Raw genomic sequence first — 22,683 nt, 5'->3', positions numbered from 1 at the left:
ATGACAACCACTCCTTATCTAATTTGCATCTTCTGCTTGCATTATCTACTGGAGCCAAATATGGTCGCCTTGTTTTTCCCCCCGCCTCTCTCTGCATCCCCTTTTTATAACTTCCTCTTTCGCTTCATTTTCACATCTCTCTGTACTTAGCGGCTAATGTATATGCACACATATGCAGCCTGTGAGTATGAAAAGAGGAAGTGCCTCTGACATTAGACAGTTTGCAGCATAAAAGATAAGCACTGAAACAGCTTTTCAAATCAGGAAGTGGAGTGTTGTAGAGGCTGCTGTTGAGGTACTTTAAAAGGAAGGAGAACTGCAGCATGTTATCACAATCCTCCCATGGCAGGTACATCGTCACAACATTTCACTTACCCCCTGAGTTCTTTTCCTGTGGACTCGATTTGGGCATTTGGCCTCCTCCTCTTTCTCCCCAAAGGACTGCGTCTATCAAACTATCAGTGGTATGTTGAACCAGGCCCCAGGAGCCCACACGTACAGCAACACTCAGCAGCACTCAGCACCTGTCTCCGACTGCAAGCCGGAGAAAGAGACGCGGTCAATCACACTGGACAGTGCAGCAAAGAGAAAAGAGCAGTGGAGAGTGGGAGGCAGACCAGCTTTTTATCAGCAGAAAAATACATACAGAGCCGATGCTATGCTACACGTCACACGATGGCTTAAGCACTCACTTTGTTGAATATAAACATTATTAAGTCAAATGTGGAAATGTGTATTTACCATAAACAAGTTGCAGCCTCTGTCTCATGCCCATGTTGTTCAAATATGTGACCACATGGTAATGCAAATCGGCAAGTCTCTTCCTTTTTCAAACATAATGTTGCATTTTGCACATGTGAAGCTGCTTGTAGCAATAGACTGGATACAAGGAGGTTTTCAAAGCACACAAAAATGAAATCATCTTTTAAGAATATTTTGACAATGTTAGAGACGATATTTCTGGCATTTGGCTGCATAAAGATAAAGCAATAATACAAACGTAAACATTTTACAAAAACATTCTTCCCATCCTTATATACATCAAGGTTGTTAAAGGATTCAGTTTTATATTATATAATATCGTATTGTATTATATTTATATTATTTACATAATAGCTAAAGCGTAGTTGTTGCCAACGAAAATCTTAAGTCCCAGGCTGGTGCAACATACAATACACGTAAGATATAAAAAAACATATGAGGAAGCAAAATAGTCCAATACAATTCTTAAATGTACCGCCTATTGTATGCCTTCACCATTTAGTTATGGTGAAGGCATTACTATTATAACCTAAACATTTTGGTGAATAATTTCCATTGAGAAACATCCGTCTTTACCTTAAGAACACAGGACTGATAGAGAGCTCGTCACATGGTGCAACAACAACCTGAAGCTCAGCAAAACATCTTGTGGTGGACTACCAGAGGAACAAGAAGCCCCCTGTACCATGTCATCCAGGGAGAGGAAGTGAGCAGAGTCGACTCACACAAGTACCCAAATCAACAGTAAAACTGTTTAAAAATGTTTGATTTGACTTGCCTTTGTTAAGCTTTGTTGTTCTTGTTCTGCTGTTTGTCTACTAGTGTGAGAAACAAATAACTAAGTCAAATTATGACTACCCTAAATACCCTTTTCGTTTCATAACCAAATTCTTCTCGGTTCATCCATGATTTCATGTAGAAGTTTGCGCAATATTTTTTAAGTTACCTTGAGGGCAGTTACTGAGATATATTATGGGACAGGTGGACATTTCTCATAATAACTGTGCGCAGTAACTCTGTCACACACTATTGTGTTTAGCTTTCACCACTTTTCATTTCCTTATTGTGTTTTTTTCTTGTGCAAAAATGTATACTTTTACCCCTTTAGGCCTCCCAAAATCGTAAGAGGAAACTGTCTGAGAAAAAAAGTCCACACTGAGACTACTGCTTCATCTTAAGGAGTCACAAGTTAAAAAGACCCCCTTATATACAGCAATATAGCAGCTTTATCTTTGCTAAAACTAATAGAGTATATGTTTCTGTTTGTTGACAGTTATTGTACTACTGCTTAATGTTATCTTTATGGTAAAAAGGCTAAACATCCAAGAACCTTTAAGGTGATTCATGTCTTTACCACATATTCAGAATATTATCTGGAGATGCAACCTCTCATTGCAAGCTTTCTAGACATATGATTCCTCCACGTGGCCTTAACCTACCCCGGCAGTATCTGGAGAAGCTCTGAGGAAGCATCAGAGGCCCTGAGCGCCAGGCGGCATCTCCTCCTCTGGGCTGCAGGGCTGCTGAGGCTCTGGGGATTGGAAGTCAATGAAACCAGGCCTAATTTAGCCTCTGCTGCTCCACAAGCCAGCTGGAATCAGAGTGGGACTCCTTCCCTTTTTAGGGCTCCCTGGATACTGTCGTCTGCAAGTGGCACTTCAGCATTCCTCGCCACACTAAGGACCGACAGAGAGAGAGACAGAGAGAAAGATTACAGCCAAAATGTGTTTTATAGACGCTGCATTATAATTGTTATCAAGGTCTAAAAGTAATAAACTTGCACTGTGGGATCTATGTAAAAGTTTTCCGTGCAGTTTTTTTATTTCTTTGCAAAGTCTTTATATTACTCTATTTTAAATGCCATTTTGACACTTTCAGTCATTAAATCTTTACATATAGTAGGCAGCTTGGCCCTGTAAGTGACTGACACACACTTCCCACTGTCACAGCAACTACCCCTAACATCACACCAGTAATTAGGCATGAGAGGAGGACGATTCGGAGAGTCTGTACTTACACAATCCACTCAGCGTGGCCATGACACCATGTCATGTTATCTTTAATATCCTTCATCTGCACTGAAACAAGATGCTGTCGGCCAGGAAGTGTATCTTTCCTCCATCGTGATCAGCTGATTTTCATGTGACAGACAGAGAGGAAGAGAGAGGGAGAGAAAGAAAAAGGGAGAGAGAGACGGGTTATCACTCGTCTTCCACTTACACACATACAGTAGTATTCTATTTTAATGTCTACGTTTAAACATTGATCAATTTCCTCTGATTTAAACTGATTCAATTGCATGCAACCAATTGCTCAAATCATTTGACAACAGGAAAATGAAATGTAATGTGTTGGTGTTTTTTAGATTAAAAAACGAAATGGTTCCGGGCTGGGCAGCGGTTCTCATGAGAATGATAGACATGACGCTGTTTATTAACCGTGGCAGCCCAAGTATTTAAAATAAATGGATTAGATGAGGATTACTCATTGAGCCTCCACTCCCTTCCCATCCTTGTGTTTTCTACGTATGATATGACTACACTTGTATTATATAACACAGTAATCACAAAAGCCATGATATGGAATACACAATAGGATTATCTATGGTGGAGAGACTCGTCTTCACCTCCCACTTCCTATGGGGAACAAACAAATACATGGCTGCCGCACAAAGACAGATGGCTGCCACTTGTATTCCAAGTGTGTGGAATAACCCGGGGAAAAATGATTCAAACTGTCACAATCCCATTAGTCTCGTCAAGGTCCCTAACTGACCAACCTGCGTAATGAGGAGATAACGGCTAGAGCAATATCCATTATTAACTGTTTTAATAACGATAATTAGTCATGTCCCTTGTGTCATGGACGACTACTAATTCAATTAACCCCCCCTTGCAAGATTTGGATTTGAGAATTTTTAAAGGAATATAGTGTCTTATTTATACTTAAGCTCTGAATCAACTTCTAAGATGGTTGTTGAGATCTGTTTATCCTGACTCTTGGATATAAGACTCCAGCCTTCTCACCTCCATATAAAGTGCAGGTATATCTTTGTAGCTCCTTGGAAATCCTTCTGACATCATTTATGGGAATGATGAGCTCAGTAACTGTTTTTACTTCAGCATGTAATCAGATTAAAACTCAAGGCTATAAAGTGACATCTATTTATCATTACATTACAGTCTTCTGGTGGTATTTCATTTGTAATTGTCAGTATACAGATGATAGTGATACACAAGTGAATGTTTAATAAACAAGAAATCAGGAATCTGAGTGGGTTGTCTCGACCATGTTTAGTCATGTGATAGTCTTTCAACTGCTCTGGTAAATATCTATTATTGTAGTAGTTAAGGTTTACATTAGTCTTTTAAGATAACTTCCGATGTAAACATTGGTTCATTATGTCTTATGATGCCTAATATGTTTTTGTCTATTGTTTATATTAAGACTTGTTTCATTCATTTATGTAATCTAATGCAAATAGGGATTAATGTCTTAATATTAAAAACACTAGGGCTGAAAGTAGTCAAATATCTAATAAACACAATGAATCAAATATCAGTCACTTATAATGAACCTTTGACAGTATCTACAGGCTTTAAAAGGTTCTAAAAGATATTTATACAAACATTTCATATGTGATGAACTACAGCTACAGTATATTGCAGGTCATTAACTTCACCTGGTGTGTAATGCACCCTCTCTCTGAGGTAAAGGAACCACATTTATGCAACATCATGGGATTAAAGGATAGTTTCACATAGTATTTAAACAACAGTCTGGTGCCAATGTGAACATCAAACAGTTTTTGCTTGCTGTAATCATTCTGCCTGTTCATGCTGGCCTTTAAGAGTTTCGAAAGTAAGCGATGGGGCAACAAAATGAATAGACGTCGTTATTCTGTGCAACGTTGTGCAACTTAACAACAAACAACGTTTTCAGACAGTATCTGGTCTAATGTAACTCAGTAATGCATTATTATATTGCCCAGTGTTAACTTACTTTGCCTATTCGCCCTGAAGGTAATTACAGAAAAAAGGGTGCACCCACCAGTTATAGGTCTATATCAAATATATTTTTCTATACAGTATAAGACCCTACACTTAGTATCATAGCAACTACTGAACTCAACATGGCACCTATTGTAATTCTAAAACTAGCTAAGCTGAGTGCCAGACATAATTATATCTCTCCTCAACCAATCACAGAGTCATGAGCCATAAATAACAGACTGCTCCCCTACAGAGAACCAGTCTGCGCCGAAAAGTCAACAATCACTTTCTCCCGTAGCGGCGCAGGCTCTCTTCTGGATTCGTCATGCTCAGAGGAGGACAAACAGAGGGATAGAGACAGCGGCAGAGCATATAGGATAGAGCGAGTAGAGAGGAAAAGAAAAACAAATGTAGCCTATGATTACTGAGTTATAATGAAGGCTGTTAGATGGGACTGTGGCTATGAGCTATGTCATTAAAGACAGTGCAGAGTGACTTGAAAATCTACAGGTCTCTATTTGAAACACTGGCATGCTGGAAGACAAGGAAGGATAGCACAGGATTCAAAAGTCCTTTCAACAAGCTTCTTCAAAGTTATTACAACATTTCACAAATATTCCAATAATGTTAATAGCTGAAGCTCTCTTGTAAGTGGTAAGGGCCCCACTTTCAAGCCCTATTACCCTGTGTGTGTGTCTGCCAGTCAGCTACAGCAGCGCTCTGTGAAACAGCTTAGTCCCTGGGGCATTATATTTAGATTTGACGACCAATATTGAATTCTGACCCCCAGACATTTTCACCATGGTGATTTGACATGTCACCTTGATAGGGCAACAAGTTATGGCAGCAGTTACATTGAGATCACATCACATGGCTGTAGGAGGTCATTGTTACATTTGTTCCCGATGGGTTTTGAGGGGGGGGATTGGAAATGTGTTTGCATATAAGACATGTTTCACAGTAACAGGACGCTTGTTTTACTTAAAGGATTTGTGTGTTTATCAAAGACCTTAATGTCATATCATCATTGTCATTGTGGCGACAAGTCACAATGACAAATCATTGTCGCAAGGACACAAAATGACCAAGCAATTTCTGAAAAATCTATCATTTTTAAACCGACTGTTGTTGTTTTTTGTATCTCAAAATGCATACAATACCATGTCTTGTCACTTATTCCCTGAAATATGTAAACATAACGAGATAGAAGCACCATCAAACATCCTTGGCATGCATCACATCATAAAAGCAGATGTGTCCTACATTTCTGCCACCTCCTGTACAATTTGACTTATCTAGTGCCTCTCATACGGGGAGGTGATACTTTCTAGACTTCAGTGTGATATATCCAGTGTCATAATCGTATTCTTGTTTGTGACATATAGAGCCTACGTAGGGGCACATCTTTAATAAGATGAGGTCATATAAGCCTTTTATTAAGTGTTTCAGCTATAGTCATGTCATATGTTGTCATGATGGAGTTAACTCCCTGACAGTAACTACAGATTTTTCCACTTTGAGGGGGTAACAGTTTTGAGAAAGCACAGTCCATACTTGTCATTGTTAACATTTTCTGCCATTAAAAGGGACATATTCTGAGCACAACAGTGGATTTTAAACCTTTACATTGACTGTGAATTTAAATGTGTTTTTCATTATGATGTATATGATGGTTAGGAACATACACATTCTTCAAACTAAAATGATAGTAAATTGATTGATATCATTGTCACATTATCTGTCACTGAAATAATAACATTTCTATAAACCTGAAGGACAAACATGTGACTGTGGAGATGAGGAGACTGTGTGATGCTACAGCAGAACAGCCTGACCCCTCTCTAAGCTCCCAGGACGCTTTCTTCGAGCCTCCCTATTGGGATTCTGGTAGCCTACATTCTCTGCTTCAAGGTCGGCAGCAGTAGCAAATTAAATTACTTGTCCTGTTTTGTGGTGTTGGCGCCGGGTCAACAGCATCTTGGCTAAAATGATGAGTGCGGGAATCTGAAGGGAGCCGCATTTGTCCCAGGTCTCTGGTGTCATGTTTGCAAAGCAAGTAGCAGCAATGAAAAATGGCTGAAATCAAAAGCAGTGTATTAAATTCTGCTTCTGTAATCACTTGCAAAAAAAATCAATTACCTCTGCTTTCAAAAGCACCACTTTATACCGTTGTCCTTTGGTTTATCCTGCTGCTGGAGGATGTCATATGCTTGCACATGGAGTGAAGCTAGACTGCATTAGGTGCATTTTTTAAACTCACACCACAGCAAACGCCTCCTGCTGGGCATTTTGGGTATGATATAAGACAAATAGGGGTAAACTAACTATATATATAGTTTTAATTAAAGCGGATGTTATTTTGGTTGGTTATTTTTGCATGGCCAACCACATTTTATCATAATTAATTTAACATCACTTTACAACATAGAGGTCTTTCGCTCAGCAGAGTTTCATTACTACAGCCACCATACATATCTGTCATGCAGCTGTATCTTCAGCCGCATGCAGACTTTATCTCTCAGTTGCTGAGGGGGTTGTTATCTAAAGACAAACAGGTTACACGCCACACTGTGGAATGGGAGGTACTTAGAGTATGTAATGGGGTGTCAAACACGCACAAGCAAACAGACAACTTAATATTATGCTCCACCCAGCAGCGCAAATGTGTTTCACAGAGTTCTGTTTGTAATGTTACCAAGTGAAGTTATAGGATAAATCTATGATAAGTTTTCACATAAACCAATATTAGATAAAGGTGTGTTTTATCTTACTTCCGTTTAATTTGACCATGAAACTTGCTCACCTACAGTACACAATAATACTAACATGACCTCTGAACACACACAACAGGGTTGTAACTGTAGCACTTACTGTGCCAAAACTGCAGTTCACATGACACCTTAATGGTTGTCAATATCAGAGAGTATGTTCATTTAAAAAAGGCAACGCACAGCATTTTCTCATTTGGTATATACTCAATACCATATCAGTGTTCTATCTCACACAGGCTCTGCCCTCTGGACCCTATGGGTAATACTCTCATCATATGAACAGTGGCAAGGCTGAGGACCTGCTCTGTGATGAGGGGTCAAGCTCCCCCTCCTAAGAATTCTCAATAGATGAGAGACAAACATGAAGACTGAATGGACAAGTACAGCGGTCACAGGAAGCATAACGTGTGGCTATAACTGTACTGTATGTAGCAGGGGGTTTACTGGCATGTCTACAGGAATCCTAATCCAAATCACCTCAGGCATCCACAAACCAAAAGTCGTTGTTGAAGGCATTTTTTGTACTTCTAAGCGTAGGCTGTAAACTTAGCCTTGCTCATGAGATAGATTCACTGCAGCAATGAAACATGGAAAATGGAAACACTGACTCTAGTATGAGAAACACCCACTGGTCTTACATTGTTACATCAAAAGGTTTATTAAATGTGAGTTTAAGTGTTATATAAAACTAAAATGCATTGTAGTTTAAATCACAACAATGAATCTTTAAATAATGTGTACAACCATTTGTATTCTTTCAGTGAAGGTGGCATTATACATCCCAAAAAGGTACAACCTTTATGAGCACATCCCTCTGTAAATAAAATATTCTTGTTTATAGTGTATTTTTATTGTTTTTAAGGCAATCTAAAAGGGAAGTTAGTTAATAAAAGGTTTGATATAGAGGTGTAATAAGATCATGTTCAGTGTGCTAACATAACTGTTAGTTGTAGTCAGAGGCCCTACATTTTTGACATTTCAACCAAGAGTTCAGTTGAACAATATTTTCCTCTTTCTTGTCGCATGATGCTGGGACTACTCGACACTAGAGAGCAGCAGAGCAGCATTAAACAGACACTGACCGACTCATTTGACTCGTAAGTTCTCCTCTAAATACTGCACCTATGATGCTGTGTTCTAGTTACAAAAACGTCTCACATTAAATATAGGTAAGTAAACTAAAATAAACACCCAGAGCAGTTATCTGGTTATTCATAGCACTTACTTTATCTGTGTTATCAGTTCAAGTGTGTGTGTTTTAGAATTTGTGTGAATGCAGTAAGGATGTATTCACAAGAGTTAGGATATAGGTGTGGAAACTGAGAGGTCTGTTTTCATATAACTTAAATATGAAAAAACAAGATGTGAGTTTCCTTTATATTTTTTGCCACCTTCAGAAGTTGTCTGAGTTCAAAGGAGAAGCAGCTTTTCCTCGACACAGACTGTTCGACCAAAGGCTACACCTCTCAAGTACCTATTGTTGCTTTGTGTTGACAGAGTAAATGAATATTTAACAGGAGGAGAGAAAGTGGTAGGCATCAGATCACTAAGAAGAAAAGAACCCCTCTCTCCATCATGTGACCAGGCTATCAATGGTCCAATGACTGACTAGATTGCTGCTTTTATTGTCTGCTTATTTATTTGCTCACCCAATGTTGACTTTGAAACCTTGAATGAAAGGACATTTTGGGGCTTCTACACGTCTATATGTAGACTGTGTGTTTACATGTCAGATGGGGTCTTGTGGTGGGTTGTTTCACCCTGAAAGAGATGCCAGCAGGGTGGAAATGTGTGCGGTTAGCACCATGGACAGTGAACAGAGGCTCAAACATGTGATCAAGGCGATGCGGATGGAAATCAGAAAGCTGGAGCTGGAGAACATGGGCCTGAGGAGGAGAGCGGGAGCTAATCTCCGAAAGATTGCAACCGTTCCCATCATGACTCCAGAATGCAGAGGTAGACTGATTGTCAATGAGCTGTAGGCTTTGAAATATGCATACGTTTTGTGGCGTTTTTAAGGTTGGTTCTTTATTTAATATTCTGATTGCACTTTCAGTGGTGGAAAGTAACTAAGGACATTTACTCAATTAATGCACTTCATTAATGTAATTTTCATTTTATGCTACTTTATACTTCTCCTCTAATAGATTTTGGAAGACAATTGTGTCCTTATTACTCCACTATATTTATTTTCACAGATTGATTTACTAGGTACTTAAAACATTCAGATTTTGACACACAATAATTGGGGAAAAGTTTTAAAATATTATTATTTGGTATAGATCAAACCATCCAAAATGATATTTAAGATACTAAAACCATTAGTGGGTTAGAATAAAAATAAGATTGCTTTGTTCAAAATATTTCTTTTGCAAGTAGGCTAGTACTTTTACCCCTAATACTTAGCCTACAATTTGTTTCCTACCTTTTCCTAATCGTACTTCAATACTTTTGCTTAATGACCTTTCTTGATGCAGTACTTTTACTTGAAATTGAGTATATGTACAGTCAGTGTGGTATTAGTGCTTTTACTCAAGTAAAATCTGAATACTTTTTCCACCTCTGCATATTTTGGCATTAGAGTTGTGTTGACCCACCTTTTTGCTGGTATATTCTTTATTCTGTCCTTCAGAGAGCGTTGTCATGACAGTCAGAAGATATTCCATCTTCCAGCCGTTGGCCAGTCATCGGAATGTGCAGATGGACGGTGTGAAAAGTGAACGATGGACTGGAAAACAGCAAAAGAAACATGCAAATTAGCATGCTGATAAACTGTGGCCTCTGACAACATCAAAGATTGGTATTGTAAAGTTATTTTAAAAAGTAGCCTAGAAGCTCTACATGGTGGCCTGGCCTGCATTAGAGTTAACGCATGGCTATCCCTTGCTTAGCATCATATCTGTGTTGGCACCAAAAACGGCAAAAAGTGTATCACTGTCTCAAAATAAAGTTTTTTTCTGCCCTCGGTGAATTTTGTAACATTAATACTGTAGCTTAAATGTTACGTTTTTTCATACCAACAGCTTTTTCGTCGACACATTAATATCAAATGTCATTGTTAAGCTAATGCAAATGTTGTTATTACCATCGTCAACCTGTGGAACGCACCTGTCAGTATGGTGACTGACTTTACTCTCGCGAGATTTCGGCGTTGCGCAGTGGAGTACAGCCGTCCGCCATCACTGCATACAAGCTAGCATTAGCCAAAAACCACTGAGAAGCGAGCGAGTGACAACAACATAACAGACATACACACCGACCTAATTCCTGCAGGGGAGGTCACTGAGTTACCCTGTCGCTTTCCTGGCGTAGAAAGCAAACTAGCAACTGCCTTTCATGTAGTCTTTAAGTCAACTTAGAAACGAAAGTCGTTCTAACTAATCATGTCCAACCTCAAAGGCGGCACCAAGAAGGACACCAAGATGAGGATACGAGCCTTTCCTGTAAGTATTTTTCGGCTCTGTGAGCACTGTGAAGCTAACTGTGAGACTCGAGTACCGGGGATGACAGGTCTCTACGCTAGCAACTGCCTGCTAGCAAGCTGGTCAAACGAGAAAAACATGTCATTGTCAAGTAAAAATTGCAATTATTAGGACAAATAACCGAAATAACATTAGCTGTGTTATCAGTTAAGTTCAAACGCTACCTTGATTTGAAAATGCTTTCGTCGTTTGACGTTAGCTACTGTTAGCATGTCCAACGTTAAGGAAACTTCATCAGTGACATACTAGCAATTGGTAGCAAGCTAAGTAGCAGGCCTGATAGTGTCAGCTAACTTGACGCTAGCTAAGTTACAATCAGTCTGCAAGTATTATAATGCTATTGTAAGAGCAATATGTCTTGGCTGTTGGTGTTTTGTTGCACCACGCATTTGGCGTGGGCTGTTATAGATGGCAATTTACACATTAGCATGTTTTGTTAGCCTGAGAGCTAACGCCACTTCAGCACTTACTCAAGGCTACAGTAAACATGTCTAAGGTAACCTGAGTAGTTAGTGTTGTTGACGTCCAACCACACCAACTACGTTACCAGAACCACTTTCACACATTTATTTCATCCGCTGAGCGCTGGGCTGAATTACATCTTCACCCATATAATGAAATCCTGTTATTAGCGCAGTTGTCATGTCGTGTATACAATCTTATTTGAGTTCTGATAGACAAAATTGCAACATCCATTCCTTGTTGAGATTGATGGTGTGAAACAGTTTTTGTTCTGCTTGATATCCAGGGTTATGAGTGGGTGTCTGGCAGAATGAGTCAGTGAGCAGATGAGCGAGTGATCATAGTTAATCTTCCATTGAAATGTTGATCCCACATGCAATGCAAGACCAGCCATTTAGACCACAATTTAATCACACTACCAGATGGTCAACATAATTGGAATTAAGGTATTGATATAATGTGATCCAAATATAGTAGCTATTGAAACTCCTCCTTATACCAATACTGATTCTATGGATTACGAGTGCTCTTTCCCCCCAATTTCAAACATGTATGCTGCTACCTCTTGCATGGAACTGATCACAACAATGTTAATGTTAAGAAATGTCAAAAACAACTGAGTTGGCAGCTCATGTGACAGAGTGACTTGGCAGAAACCACATTATCAAATTACAAATCAAATCAAATTTCATGCAACTTTGCCATACAATTACATTTTTATATATACATATATTAATTTCAGGCAGAAAGGTTAACTTGTCCAAGGTTATAAAGCGGTTTGACACACATTGCACCGGCGTCTAATTAACTATCTCCGTAGAGACGTCAGGGAGCTTATGTCATGGTTTACTGACTTTTATTCCTTTTTTAATCCTTTGATCGTGGACATTTACCTGTTTGCTAGCACTTGCTTTGTGTTTGGGGTTGTAAAGCCTTTCATGACGAGTAGACAAGACAATGGCACAGTTTTCATGGTCTTGCATATTATTATTATTATTATTATAACGTTTTCTGTTTTAACATTGATAGCCAACATATCACCATACTGCAAAAAGATGTCTGTTCCTTGGTTGATGCATGATCCTGACAGTCCTCAGATTTTCATTATTGTCTGCAATAATCCTTAAATCTAAAAAATATAAGGATTTCTTAAACATTCTCCTTTCTTGATTGGTTTGTTATGGCTTCGATTTATGCCAGATGAATGGCATTACTGATATAGCTCTCTGTTGCTATTGATATGGCTACACTAGTTCAAAATAGTGATTCAATCATGGCTTTTCCGTTAGCTATAGCTCCTGTGCTGTTGCCCTAAAATGCTTGATCACATTTCTATACGCTTGCAAAGTTATCTGAATCAAGGCATCAACTGTCATTATGGTATCACAGATGGAGGACGTTATAAGCAACACAAATGTTAGCTTGTGTTTACCATTCTGCTACACTTTAGTAACCAATACTCACTATTAACTCATCAATCCCCACTGCAAGGTAGAAATTGGTTGCTTAGTGTGGAAGTCTTTGTTTATGTATATATGGAAATATACTGGCATACTGAACCTGTAATATGCATATGGATTTTTTTTACAAGAGCCATACTATTGTGTGCTAAATCTAGCGATGTTTTGATACCAGAAATAGAATAGTTGGTTTCAATAACAATGACATTTAAAAACTCTTGGTACCCAATCGATTCCAGGGTTCAAAATGATAAATCTCATGTACTTTAACATACACTCCTTAATATATATATTTATTTTTTATTTTTATAAAAGTATTACAGGTCGTCATTCCACAGTTTCTTGACAAAAAGCCACATTAAACAAGATTACATTTGAACACTTCATGGTAATGTTAAAAGTTACCTTCCCCGATTATAGATCTTTCCTTAATAAAGAATGTATGAATGTATACAAGTCAATAACACCTCCAAAACCAGCGGCTAACGTCACCTAGCTGTACTCCTGCTGATTTCCATACCTGTATTTATTCAGGTTTGTTAACTGTGTGCATATTCTGTGTGCAGTGTTGTGTGCAGTGTTGTGTGCAGTGTTGAGCAAAAGAGATAGAGAGGTGGATGTGCTGACAGCAAACAGCTGTTAGGGAGAGAGGGAGCAGAGGAGAACCTGCGGTGCGGGGCGCACGGCCAGACCTGTGTGCCGTAGGAACAATAGGTGCAAGTGAAAACAAGTACTGTCACCATTTCAGAACATTGGTACCGAAGCATCGGTTCTCATGACATCCTTGCCTAATTGTATTGCAATAAATAATCCTTAACAAGACTTTCGCCATCCAACATGATGAAATTAAAAACCGAACATTTTCAAGTAAACACACTTTAATCTCTCTGTCCCTCCTAGATGACAATGGATGAGAAGTATGTCAACAACATCTGGGACCTTTTAAAGAATGCCATCCAGGAGATCCAGAGGAAGAACAACAGTGGGTTGAGCTTTGAGGAGCTCTACAGGAATGCCTACACCATGGTGCTCCACAAGCACGGGGAGAAGCTCTACACGGGCCTGAGGGAGGTCGTCACAGAGCACCTCATCAACAAAGTAAAGAAACACATTTCCTCTATATTCAGCTCTTTCTTGAAAAATCATTATCGGAAAGAAATAGGAACATTATATAATTTGAGACAATCAATAATAATGAATTACCTATTTGTTTTAGGTTTACTTTTTCGGGCTACTGTAACTTGTAGATAAAGTATTTCAAATGTTTAATATCAAAGAGCAGGCTTGAAGGAGGTTTTATTAAATTGACAACAAGATACACTTATAATCTTGACTTTTACTAAGCATAATGCACACATTGATTTTGGATACTACATTCTAGACAGCTACATGAGACAAATTCTCCCCTTTAAAAAAATGTTCTGTTTATTAGCCACACTCCTAACATTGTATCCCACAGCCGCAACCCCAAATTGGGCTGGGGGCGTAAAGTAGTGGCTCAATGGCCCCTTCCTTGCTCGGATCACAACCTTCTTTAAACTTGACTTTCATTATGATTATAACTATATATTTGTGACAGCATTTTGCACATTTCCCATGCTTTCACAATCCCAAAATCTCTGATATGTGTAACAGATGTAAAAGCACATAGACACGCCCCCCTTGTTTGACCCATGGCCATTTTCCAACTTGACTTGTTTTTAATTACACACCTGTAAAGTTTTTTTTCTGCATCTATTGGCGCGTTTCCACTACACGGCCTCGCTCGGCCCCGCTCGGTATGGCTGGGCCTCGTTAGGACTGGCTCACTTTATGGCGCATTTCCATTACAGTTTAGGAACTGGGGCAGTATCTATAGTAACGCAGTGTAGGCGGAGCCGTGACGTGATCTTCAATGAGAACCCCAGAAAAACAACACAGCCGTTAGCTGTTAGCACTCAGAGCTCACAGCTCCTCATATCTATTCAGAAACTAGACAAAAGTTAAACAAGTACAAAACACAGACTGTCTGTGTCATGGTGAATACAGTCGCTGCTTTATTTATGTCTGTATAGGCCGTTGTTGTGAGTGTGGACGGTCGGAGCATATACTGCGTTAGCTTAGCCGATCTCCATTTAGACAACACGCATTTTAAAAGGTTTTTCGCCTGCCGTCTGTCTGCAGACTTGACAAAGCATTAATTCATGGTTTTTACTAACCGGTATCAGTATGTTGTTACTTCGGCATCATTTTGAAACGTGTATTACAATTAAATCACGGTCAAATATGTCCATCTTGTTGTAGTTGTAGCCCCCTTGCCAGCGATGCTCTCTCTAGTTTAGCATACTCAGCCCGACTCAGCCTCGTTGTCTCTGGCCCTAGACCCACGATTTTATGAGGCCAGAAAAACTGTGAATTAGGACCCGCCGGCCGGTACTAGGCCAAGTGGAAACGCAACCAAAGACGGGCCGCTGACGTCACAGCCCTCTTAAACCGGGCTCTGCGCTGTAGTGGAAACGCGCCATTACATGGTTGAAAAACAAACCCACACACACAAACACACCGACTTACAAGGTGAACACAACTGTCTGTGTTGCTGCTGATAATATCTTGATGTGACCTTAATTCTGTCAATGTCTTTGTGTTTTCAGGTACGGGAAGACGTCTTAAACTCTCTAAATAACAACTTTCTGCAAACACTGAATCAGGCCTGGAATGACCATCAGACTGCCATGGTTATGATCAGAGACATCCTCATGTACATGGTAAATAGGCTGTTGTGCTCTCTCGTCATACTATATGTTTTTCATATTGTTCTGTCGTTGTTATTGTACCGAAGCTTTTAACATTTTACAATGCAGTGTTGGCTGTTATTTCAATGGGATCCACATTTGTACATCCATCCTATGGGCTATGTTGCCTCTGCAAGTGGATTACAGTGTGTGTTCCCTCTCATGAATAATTGTGTGCTACCAAAGAAATGTCCTTTTGTTTTCCAACTTAGACCTTAAACTTTATCCCTTTCTGGACTTTGTAAGGTGCTGCTTTATCTGTGGTCTTAACAAATAGCTTGTGTTACTGTATGCATTTGTTTGGTTGGAAAACTGGCAGAACTAGGTGAATAACTTTAGCAGCAAGTCCAACATGTGTGTGTGTGTGTGTGTTGTGTGTAACTGAGTGAGCCCTCGAGATAGGCACAAGTGTGGCTCTAAACAATGGCACAGTCAGCACAGAGACCACAGCTCTCCTGGGGTTCCTTTGTTCTGCTCTCTCCTTTTTCCTGTCCTGGCCTTACCCCGGGGTCGGCTCTCCCGTGTTTAACTACAGGATACTCACCGTGCCTGTTCTGAGAGCAGCCTGCTGTTGTTACCTGCCTGCTGACCTCTAGAGGAGAGCCTGAAGGATGCAGCCAGTGTGACTTTGCTTTATTTACCTTTTTGAAAGCCACTGCCCCCCTTTAGGCCCTCAAGACATTATGTATTTTCTAGGGAAGTTAAGGCGATTGTTATTTTCCTCCACACATTTGTTTAATGCTGAGCATGCATGTAATCACGTTTCCTTTAGCCAGTGTTACCTGCCCTATTTTTTTTAATGTAGTTATGTAATCCAGGAAATGCAAACTCATTCACTACACACATGATGAAAGGAGAGGTATCAGAAAACCCAACAAGCTTATGAGATTGAAAGATTTTTTTAATGCTTTTTGAAGAATTATGATGTTACGTAATATCCCAGAAGATAGTAGAAACCACCTCCTCATTTTTAAGGTCAAATCCTGTTAGAGTTATACATTATAAATAGGTTATTACCAACAGCCCCTTGAATAGTGATGCTTTCTGAATAGGGCTTATGTCTTGACCTCATGATTTCTGGGAATAATTTAGACACCTACTAGTCCTTTCCTCTGATGCTTAAAAAGCTTTGCACCCTGTCAATTAGATTGCATAGTGTAAAATGGAAAGTCTCTGTATATCCAGCCCCTATCAAAATAATTTGCACCCCTTTGAATCACAGTGGATGAAGTTATTCTTTTATTTGTGCAATGATGAGCATGCATAAATACATACCTATAAAGAGGGGGTGGGAACACATTTCACACAAACTGTACATGCCTCAATATACAGAAGTTCATTATTTAAAATCTCAACATGCATACGTTAATAAGAATGTATTTGAGTCAGTTTGGGGCCTTGGTACTTCTCTCCATTCACACACTAGTCAATGTCTTTCTCACACGGTCGTCTCTGTTGTCTCCCAGGACCGTGTCTATGTTCAACAAAACAACGTGGAGAATGTGTACAACCTCGGCCTCATCATATTCAGGGACCAGGTGGTCCGCTACGGCTGCATTCGAGACCACCTACGACAGACGTTACTCGACATGATCGCTCGTGAGAGGAAAGGAGAAGTTGTAGACAGGTAACTACGCGGGCGTCGGGATATTTAGGTTGAATTCGTAATGTGGTCGACATGCAGCAACTCTCCTAGGTCTCGTTCCTTATTTTGTTCAATATTATGCATTTATTTGAGTTGTGAAGGCTATTTTTGCCATGTTTGATTTCCTCTAAATAAGTATTTGTAATAATTGCAAAATGGAAGACTCACTTTTTTTGTATTATCCATTGCAGGGGCGCCATCAGAAACGCCTGTCAGATGCTGATGATCCTTGGCCTGGACGGCAGGTCTGTATACGAGGAGGACTTTGAGGGTCCTTTCTTAGATATGTCGGCGGAATTCTTCCAGGTAAGTCTGCGGGAGGTTCTTGCTGTCTCTATGGTTTATAAACATTATCACACATTGACACTGGAACTGTTTGTAATATATAAACACACACAATGATCTGCTCTTTCAGATGGAGAGCCAAAAGTTCCTAGCAGAAAACAGTGCCAGTGTCTACATTAAGAAGGTGGAGGCCAGAATTAATGAAGAGATCGAGCGAGTTATGCACTGCCTGGACAAGACTACAGAGGAGCCCATTGTCAAGGTGGTGGAGAGGGAGCTCATTTCCAAACACATGAAGACCATAGTGGAGATGGAGAATTCTGGTCTTGTCCATATGCTCAAGAACGGAAAGACAGAAGGTAAAAGCTTTGCCTATCTGATGTTCGACAATGTTTGCTTTTCTTCTAAATCAAGGATTGCAAAGATATCTGTGCTCTATTTTCATCTTGAACTCAATCTGTTTTGTTTATTTCTCATCCTTTCTCCCCACCATGTCTCCCTCAGACCTGGCTTGCATGTACAAGCTGTTCAGCCGTGTGCCAAATGGCCTGAAAACCATGTGTGAGTGTATGAGCTCCTACCTGAGGGAGCAAGGCAAAGCTCTGGTGTCAGAAGAGGGAGAGGGCAAGAACCCTGTCGACTATATCCAGGTATGCTGTGTGAGAAACGAGTCCAAAAGCACAACTTTAGATCTGAAGATAAGACACCTGAGGCCTGTACTACGAAGCTGGTTCAACTTAACCTGGATATGTTGGAGTTAGCCGGTTGGCCCAATCCAAAACATACGCGCTGGCGCTAAGCTGTACTACGGCGCCGGTTATCAAGTGGATCGCTCAAGCCAGCCGTGTCCTATCTAGTTAGGTTCGCGTTCACATGAAAGGGGTGGTATTTGGAGCATTCGACCAATCTCAAACACGGACAAGCGTACTGACAGCGCAGCGTCATACTTCCTGAATGAAAAGTGAACTTTAATATTAGTCAAATATGAAGAAGTTAAACTTTAAACATCCATGTCTTAAACACTTTATCCAGGATAAAAGCCACATAGCTGCACCTGCAAGGTGAATACAGCTGGTAAAAGAAAAAGTGTTTGAATGCGTACATTAACAGGTTTATGATATCACTGCCCCGTCCAAGACACGAGTGGATCTGACTTTAATTACATTTGACTCGAGTGTTTCGTCAACTTAATGTGTTGCTTAAAATAATACTTCTGCATACAGTATGTGACACTGTGAGTGTTGCACGGCCAGATACGGCTCAAGAAGCTGACTCAGATAAGGAAATATATGATACATTATGATGTGATATGATATGAATGATAATGGGACACATCGACGTCTGCACTCACAGTGCCGCGGACTGTACTTAATGTTACTCTGATCCGGTTACTTATGTCGTGGCAGATATTTAAGTAAGCTTTCTTAACGCTAATGTTATAATAGTCAGATTGCTCTGAAGATGGGAGGGGATATTCTATTCATTTTCACGTTCACACAGTCAGTTGATTTTTGCCGGCCGTCTTTCCTGCAACGGCAGTTTTTCTGTATTTCCTCTATCCTGTAATATGACTTGATCGCTTTAAACTCTGCACACGGAGCTCTGATTGGTTAGCAGGCGGTGCTTTCACTGAGTTGATCTCTTAGCCTGCAACCTAACCTGCTCCGGAGCAGGTTTGCCGCTCAGCATAAGTTACCATGGAGATCTAGCCTGCTAAGAAGAGAACCAGCGTCGTAGGACCGGAAAGCCCGAGATTTCCCTGAATTTAGCCGGCTAAGCGAAAATCCAGCTTCGTAGTACAGGCCTCTGATGATCCCTTCTTAAAATGTTGATGGAGAGGTTCGTGTGTTTTTATGTATTACATCACGTCTTTGTATCTTCCTCCACAACAGGGCCTGCTAGACCTGAAGATACGATTTGACCGTTTCCTCCTCGAGTCGTTCAACAACGACAGACTCTTTAAACAAACCATAGCAGGAGACTTTGAGTATTTCCTCAACCTCAACTCCCGCTCACCAGAGTACCTCTCACTCTTCATCGATGACAAGCTCAAGAAGGGTGTTAAAGGGGTTTGTAGATCCTTTTAATGATCTTTTAACGCAAAGCACATTTGACTACACATTTATGAACTGATTGCCCTGTCGTGTTTGAACAGTTAACAGAACAGGAGGTGGAGTCGATCCTCGACAAGGCCATGGTCTTGTTCCGCTTCATGCAGGAGAAGGATGTGTTTGAAAGGTACTACAAGCAGCATCTGGGTCGCAGGCTCCTCAGCAACAAGAGTGTCTCGGACGACTCGGAGAAGAACATGATTTCTAAGCTCAAGGTAAAAGAAGGACAAGGTTTTGGTACCGAGTGTATATGCAATTCCTTGTACTGTTTTTCTTTCTTCTCCACTTGTGTAACTCACTGTTCTGACTTTCTCCTTTGCAGACAGAATGTGGCTGTCAGTTCACCTCGAAACTGGAAGGGATGTTCAGAGACATGAGCATCTCCAACACTACCATGGATGAGTTCAGGCAACACATACAAACCACGTCGGTAAGGTCTCACAATGCACTCATCTAAACAAGGCACACTTAAAAACATATCTTAATTTGAAAGCACAGTTGAAATTCTACAAGTTTACAGAAAAAACATTTGGAACAAATTATTAGAAGGGAGGTTTTAATCATTATTACATCAGCTTTGTGTATTGTAGTCATTCTCTTTTGGAGATGTTAACAACGTTCATTCATATTTGTATTGAAACAAATTGTTAAGAAACTACCATGCATCTCTTTCAGGCATCTCTAAGTGGTGTGGACCTCACAGTAAGAGTCCTCACGACAGGCTACTGGCCTACACAGTCGGCAACACCTAAATGCACCATCCCCCCCTCTCCCAGACACGCCTTTGAAGTCTTTAGAAGGTAATGCATCTAAATTCCCTCAAACGTTGATACTATACAAAGGGAGCTCTGAAATGGTTCTGTGTGGTTTCTAAAGGACTCTGCTCTACTTTTCCAGGTTTTACCTCGCTAAGCACAGTGGTAGACAACTCACACTGCAACACCATATGGGCGGGGCGGACCTGAACGCAACTTTCTACGGAACTATTAAAAAGGTAGACACAAAAAGCAGTTTCAATTATAAACTACTGCATTCAAGATACAATTGTGTTGTTGCGTATCGTTTCCTAGGTTTTAATCAAACTTCCCTTTTTAATTCTTCTGAAGGAGGATGGTTCAGAGGTGGGTGTGGGGGGTGCTCAGGTGACCGGCTCCAACACCCGGAAGCACATACTGCAGGTCTCCACCTTCCAGATGACCATCCTCATGCTTTTCAACAACAGAGACAAGTGTACTTTCGAGGTGGGGACACAGTGAAGCACCTTAAACTGACTATCTGAATATCATTCTCGCATTAAATCCTTTCGCCTTTTTATAGATGTCATTTTGCTAAGTGAAAACACAAGTTCTTCGTCCCTCTTTTTACAATCTTAATTGTCCGCTCTGTCCCCGTCTAAAGGAGATCCAGCAGGAGACGGATATCCCTGAGCGGGAGTTAGTGCGAGCGCTGCAGTCTCTGGCCTGTGGGAAGCCGACGCAGAGAGTCCTCACCAAGGAGCCAAAGTCTAAAGAGATCGAGACCGGCCACGTGTTTACAGTTAATGATCAGTTTACTTCCAAACTGCACAGAGTCAAAATACAGACAGGTGGGCAAAGTTTGTGCACAACACGTGCATCACAAAGAAAAAGTCACACCTCATTTCCAGGCCAGCTTCTGTCCAGCACGGCACTGTATTGTTTGGTCAGAGAGTTTCATTTCGATGCATTTAAAACATGATAATGTCGACTTGTTTCGGTAGTCTCAAGATATAAATGGCTCATTACAACTGCATTGATAAAAGATGAAAATCCTCTATTTTAAGTAAAGTAGAAATGATTTAGCTTTGAATAACTAAAGATTTGGTACATTGTATAGAGCGGTTCACATGGTTTTAGGTCAGGTGAAAGAACACCATAGTTTTCAGTTTCAGCCTTTAAGAAACAGATAATGACGTGTTGTGACATGAACTCTGGGTGGGACTGTTCCTGCTTTATATGAAACCTTTTCCACATGTTGTCCTTGAAGCTCATCGTGTTTCCTATCCTATTTTCCCAGTTGCTGCTAAACAAGGAGAATCAGACCCCGAGAGGAAAGAGACGCGGCAGAAAGTGGACGATGACAGGAAGCATGAGATTGAGGCAGCCATTGTCCGAATCATGAAGTCAAGGAAGAAGATGCAGCACAATGTCCTGGTGGCGGAGGTAAGGAACTCCACATGGGGATAGACTTTTCATATTAAACAGCACATTTAATCCAATATTGGTCAATCTTCTCTGTTTCTCACATCCACGTTCTGCAGAGCAATGTAACGTAAAAGGCTGATTTGCTGTTGAAATGCTGCTGTTCTCTTACATGCTGTCTCTCTGTGTCTTCAGGTAACACAACAGCTCCGGTCACGTTTTCTTCCGAGCCCTGTCGTAATTAAAAAGCGTATAGAAGGACTAATAGAAAGAGAATACTTGGCACGGACGCCAGAAGATCGCAAAGTGTACACCTACGTTGCATAGAAGATGGACTGTGGATGAGAGGACTGGACGGGGGGGAATGGGATTTGTTTGTTTTCTTTGGACTGTTGTTACGCATGGACTGGAAGTTTCTTTTAAAGACAAATGCTGGGAACCTGATTCCTCCTCCCTTACAAAAACACAGTAAACACACGTAAATGCGGAATTAAATGTTGGCGCAGAAATAAAATCCATCAAAACTTGTAGATGATTTTTAAATCAGGCCCAGTCTTCCTATTCCCTGTGAGTTTTAACATGGATGGATCCAGCTTCAAGCTTTTCACTGTTTTACCCTTGTAGAGATCAAACTTGCAAAGAATCCCTTGGGAAAATGTGAATGCACCACATTATTTTTTTGTTTCAATACTGTATAAAAATAATAAAATTATTAAAAACAGCAAATGTGGATTGTTACAAAACAAAAATAAAAATAATGAGTATTGATGCTCTGTGGTTTTT

General features: G+C 40.3%; 1 protein-coding gene across 2 annotated transcripts; it reads left to right on the top strand.

Moving 5' to 3' along the window:
* The first annotated feature begins 10,679 nt into the window (after window positions 1-10,679).
* LOC117488481 (cullin-3-like) lies at window positions 10,680-22,621 on the top strand. 2 transcript variants are annotated; one of them, XM_034137411.1, is made up of 16 exons: window positions 10,680-10,968; window positions 13,830-14,027; window positions 15,560-15,673; window positions 17,167-17,327; window positions 17,537-17,651; window positions 17,761-17,989; window positions 18,135-18,280; window positions 19,523-19,699; window positions 19,786-19,956; window positions 20,064-20,171; window positions 20,417-20,541; window positions 20,639-20,735; window positions 20,848-20,982; window positions 21,140-21,326; window positions 21,776-21,921; window positions 22,096-22,621. In XM_034137411.1, the coding sequence occupies exons 1-16, from the start codon at window positions 10,909-10,911 to the stop codon at window positions 22,225-22,227; spliced, it is 2,301 nt and encodes a 766-aa protein (XP_033993302.1). In that variant the 5' UTR covers window positions 10,680-10,908; the 3' UTR covers window positions 22,228-22,621. The 2 variants fall into 2 exon arrangements, with proteins under 2 accessions (XP_033993302.1, XP_033993301.1); XM_034137410.1 differs by having other exon boundaries at window positions 20,845-20,982.
* The last annotated feature ends 62 nt before the right edge of the window (window positions 22,622-22,683 follow it).

Source organism: Trematomus bernacchii, unplaced genomic scaffold (genome assembly GCF_902827165.1).
Source record: "Trematomus bernacchii unplaced genomic scaffold, fTreBer1.1, whole genome shotgun sequence".
In the NCBI taxonomy this organism is placed as follows: Eukaryota; Metazoa; Chordata; class Actinopteri; order Perciformes; family Nototheniidae; genus Trematomus; species Trematomus bernacchii.
Note: the sequence above shows the minus strand (reverse complement) of the source record. Positions and strands in the feature narration are given on the sequence as shown.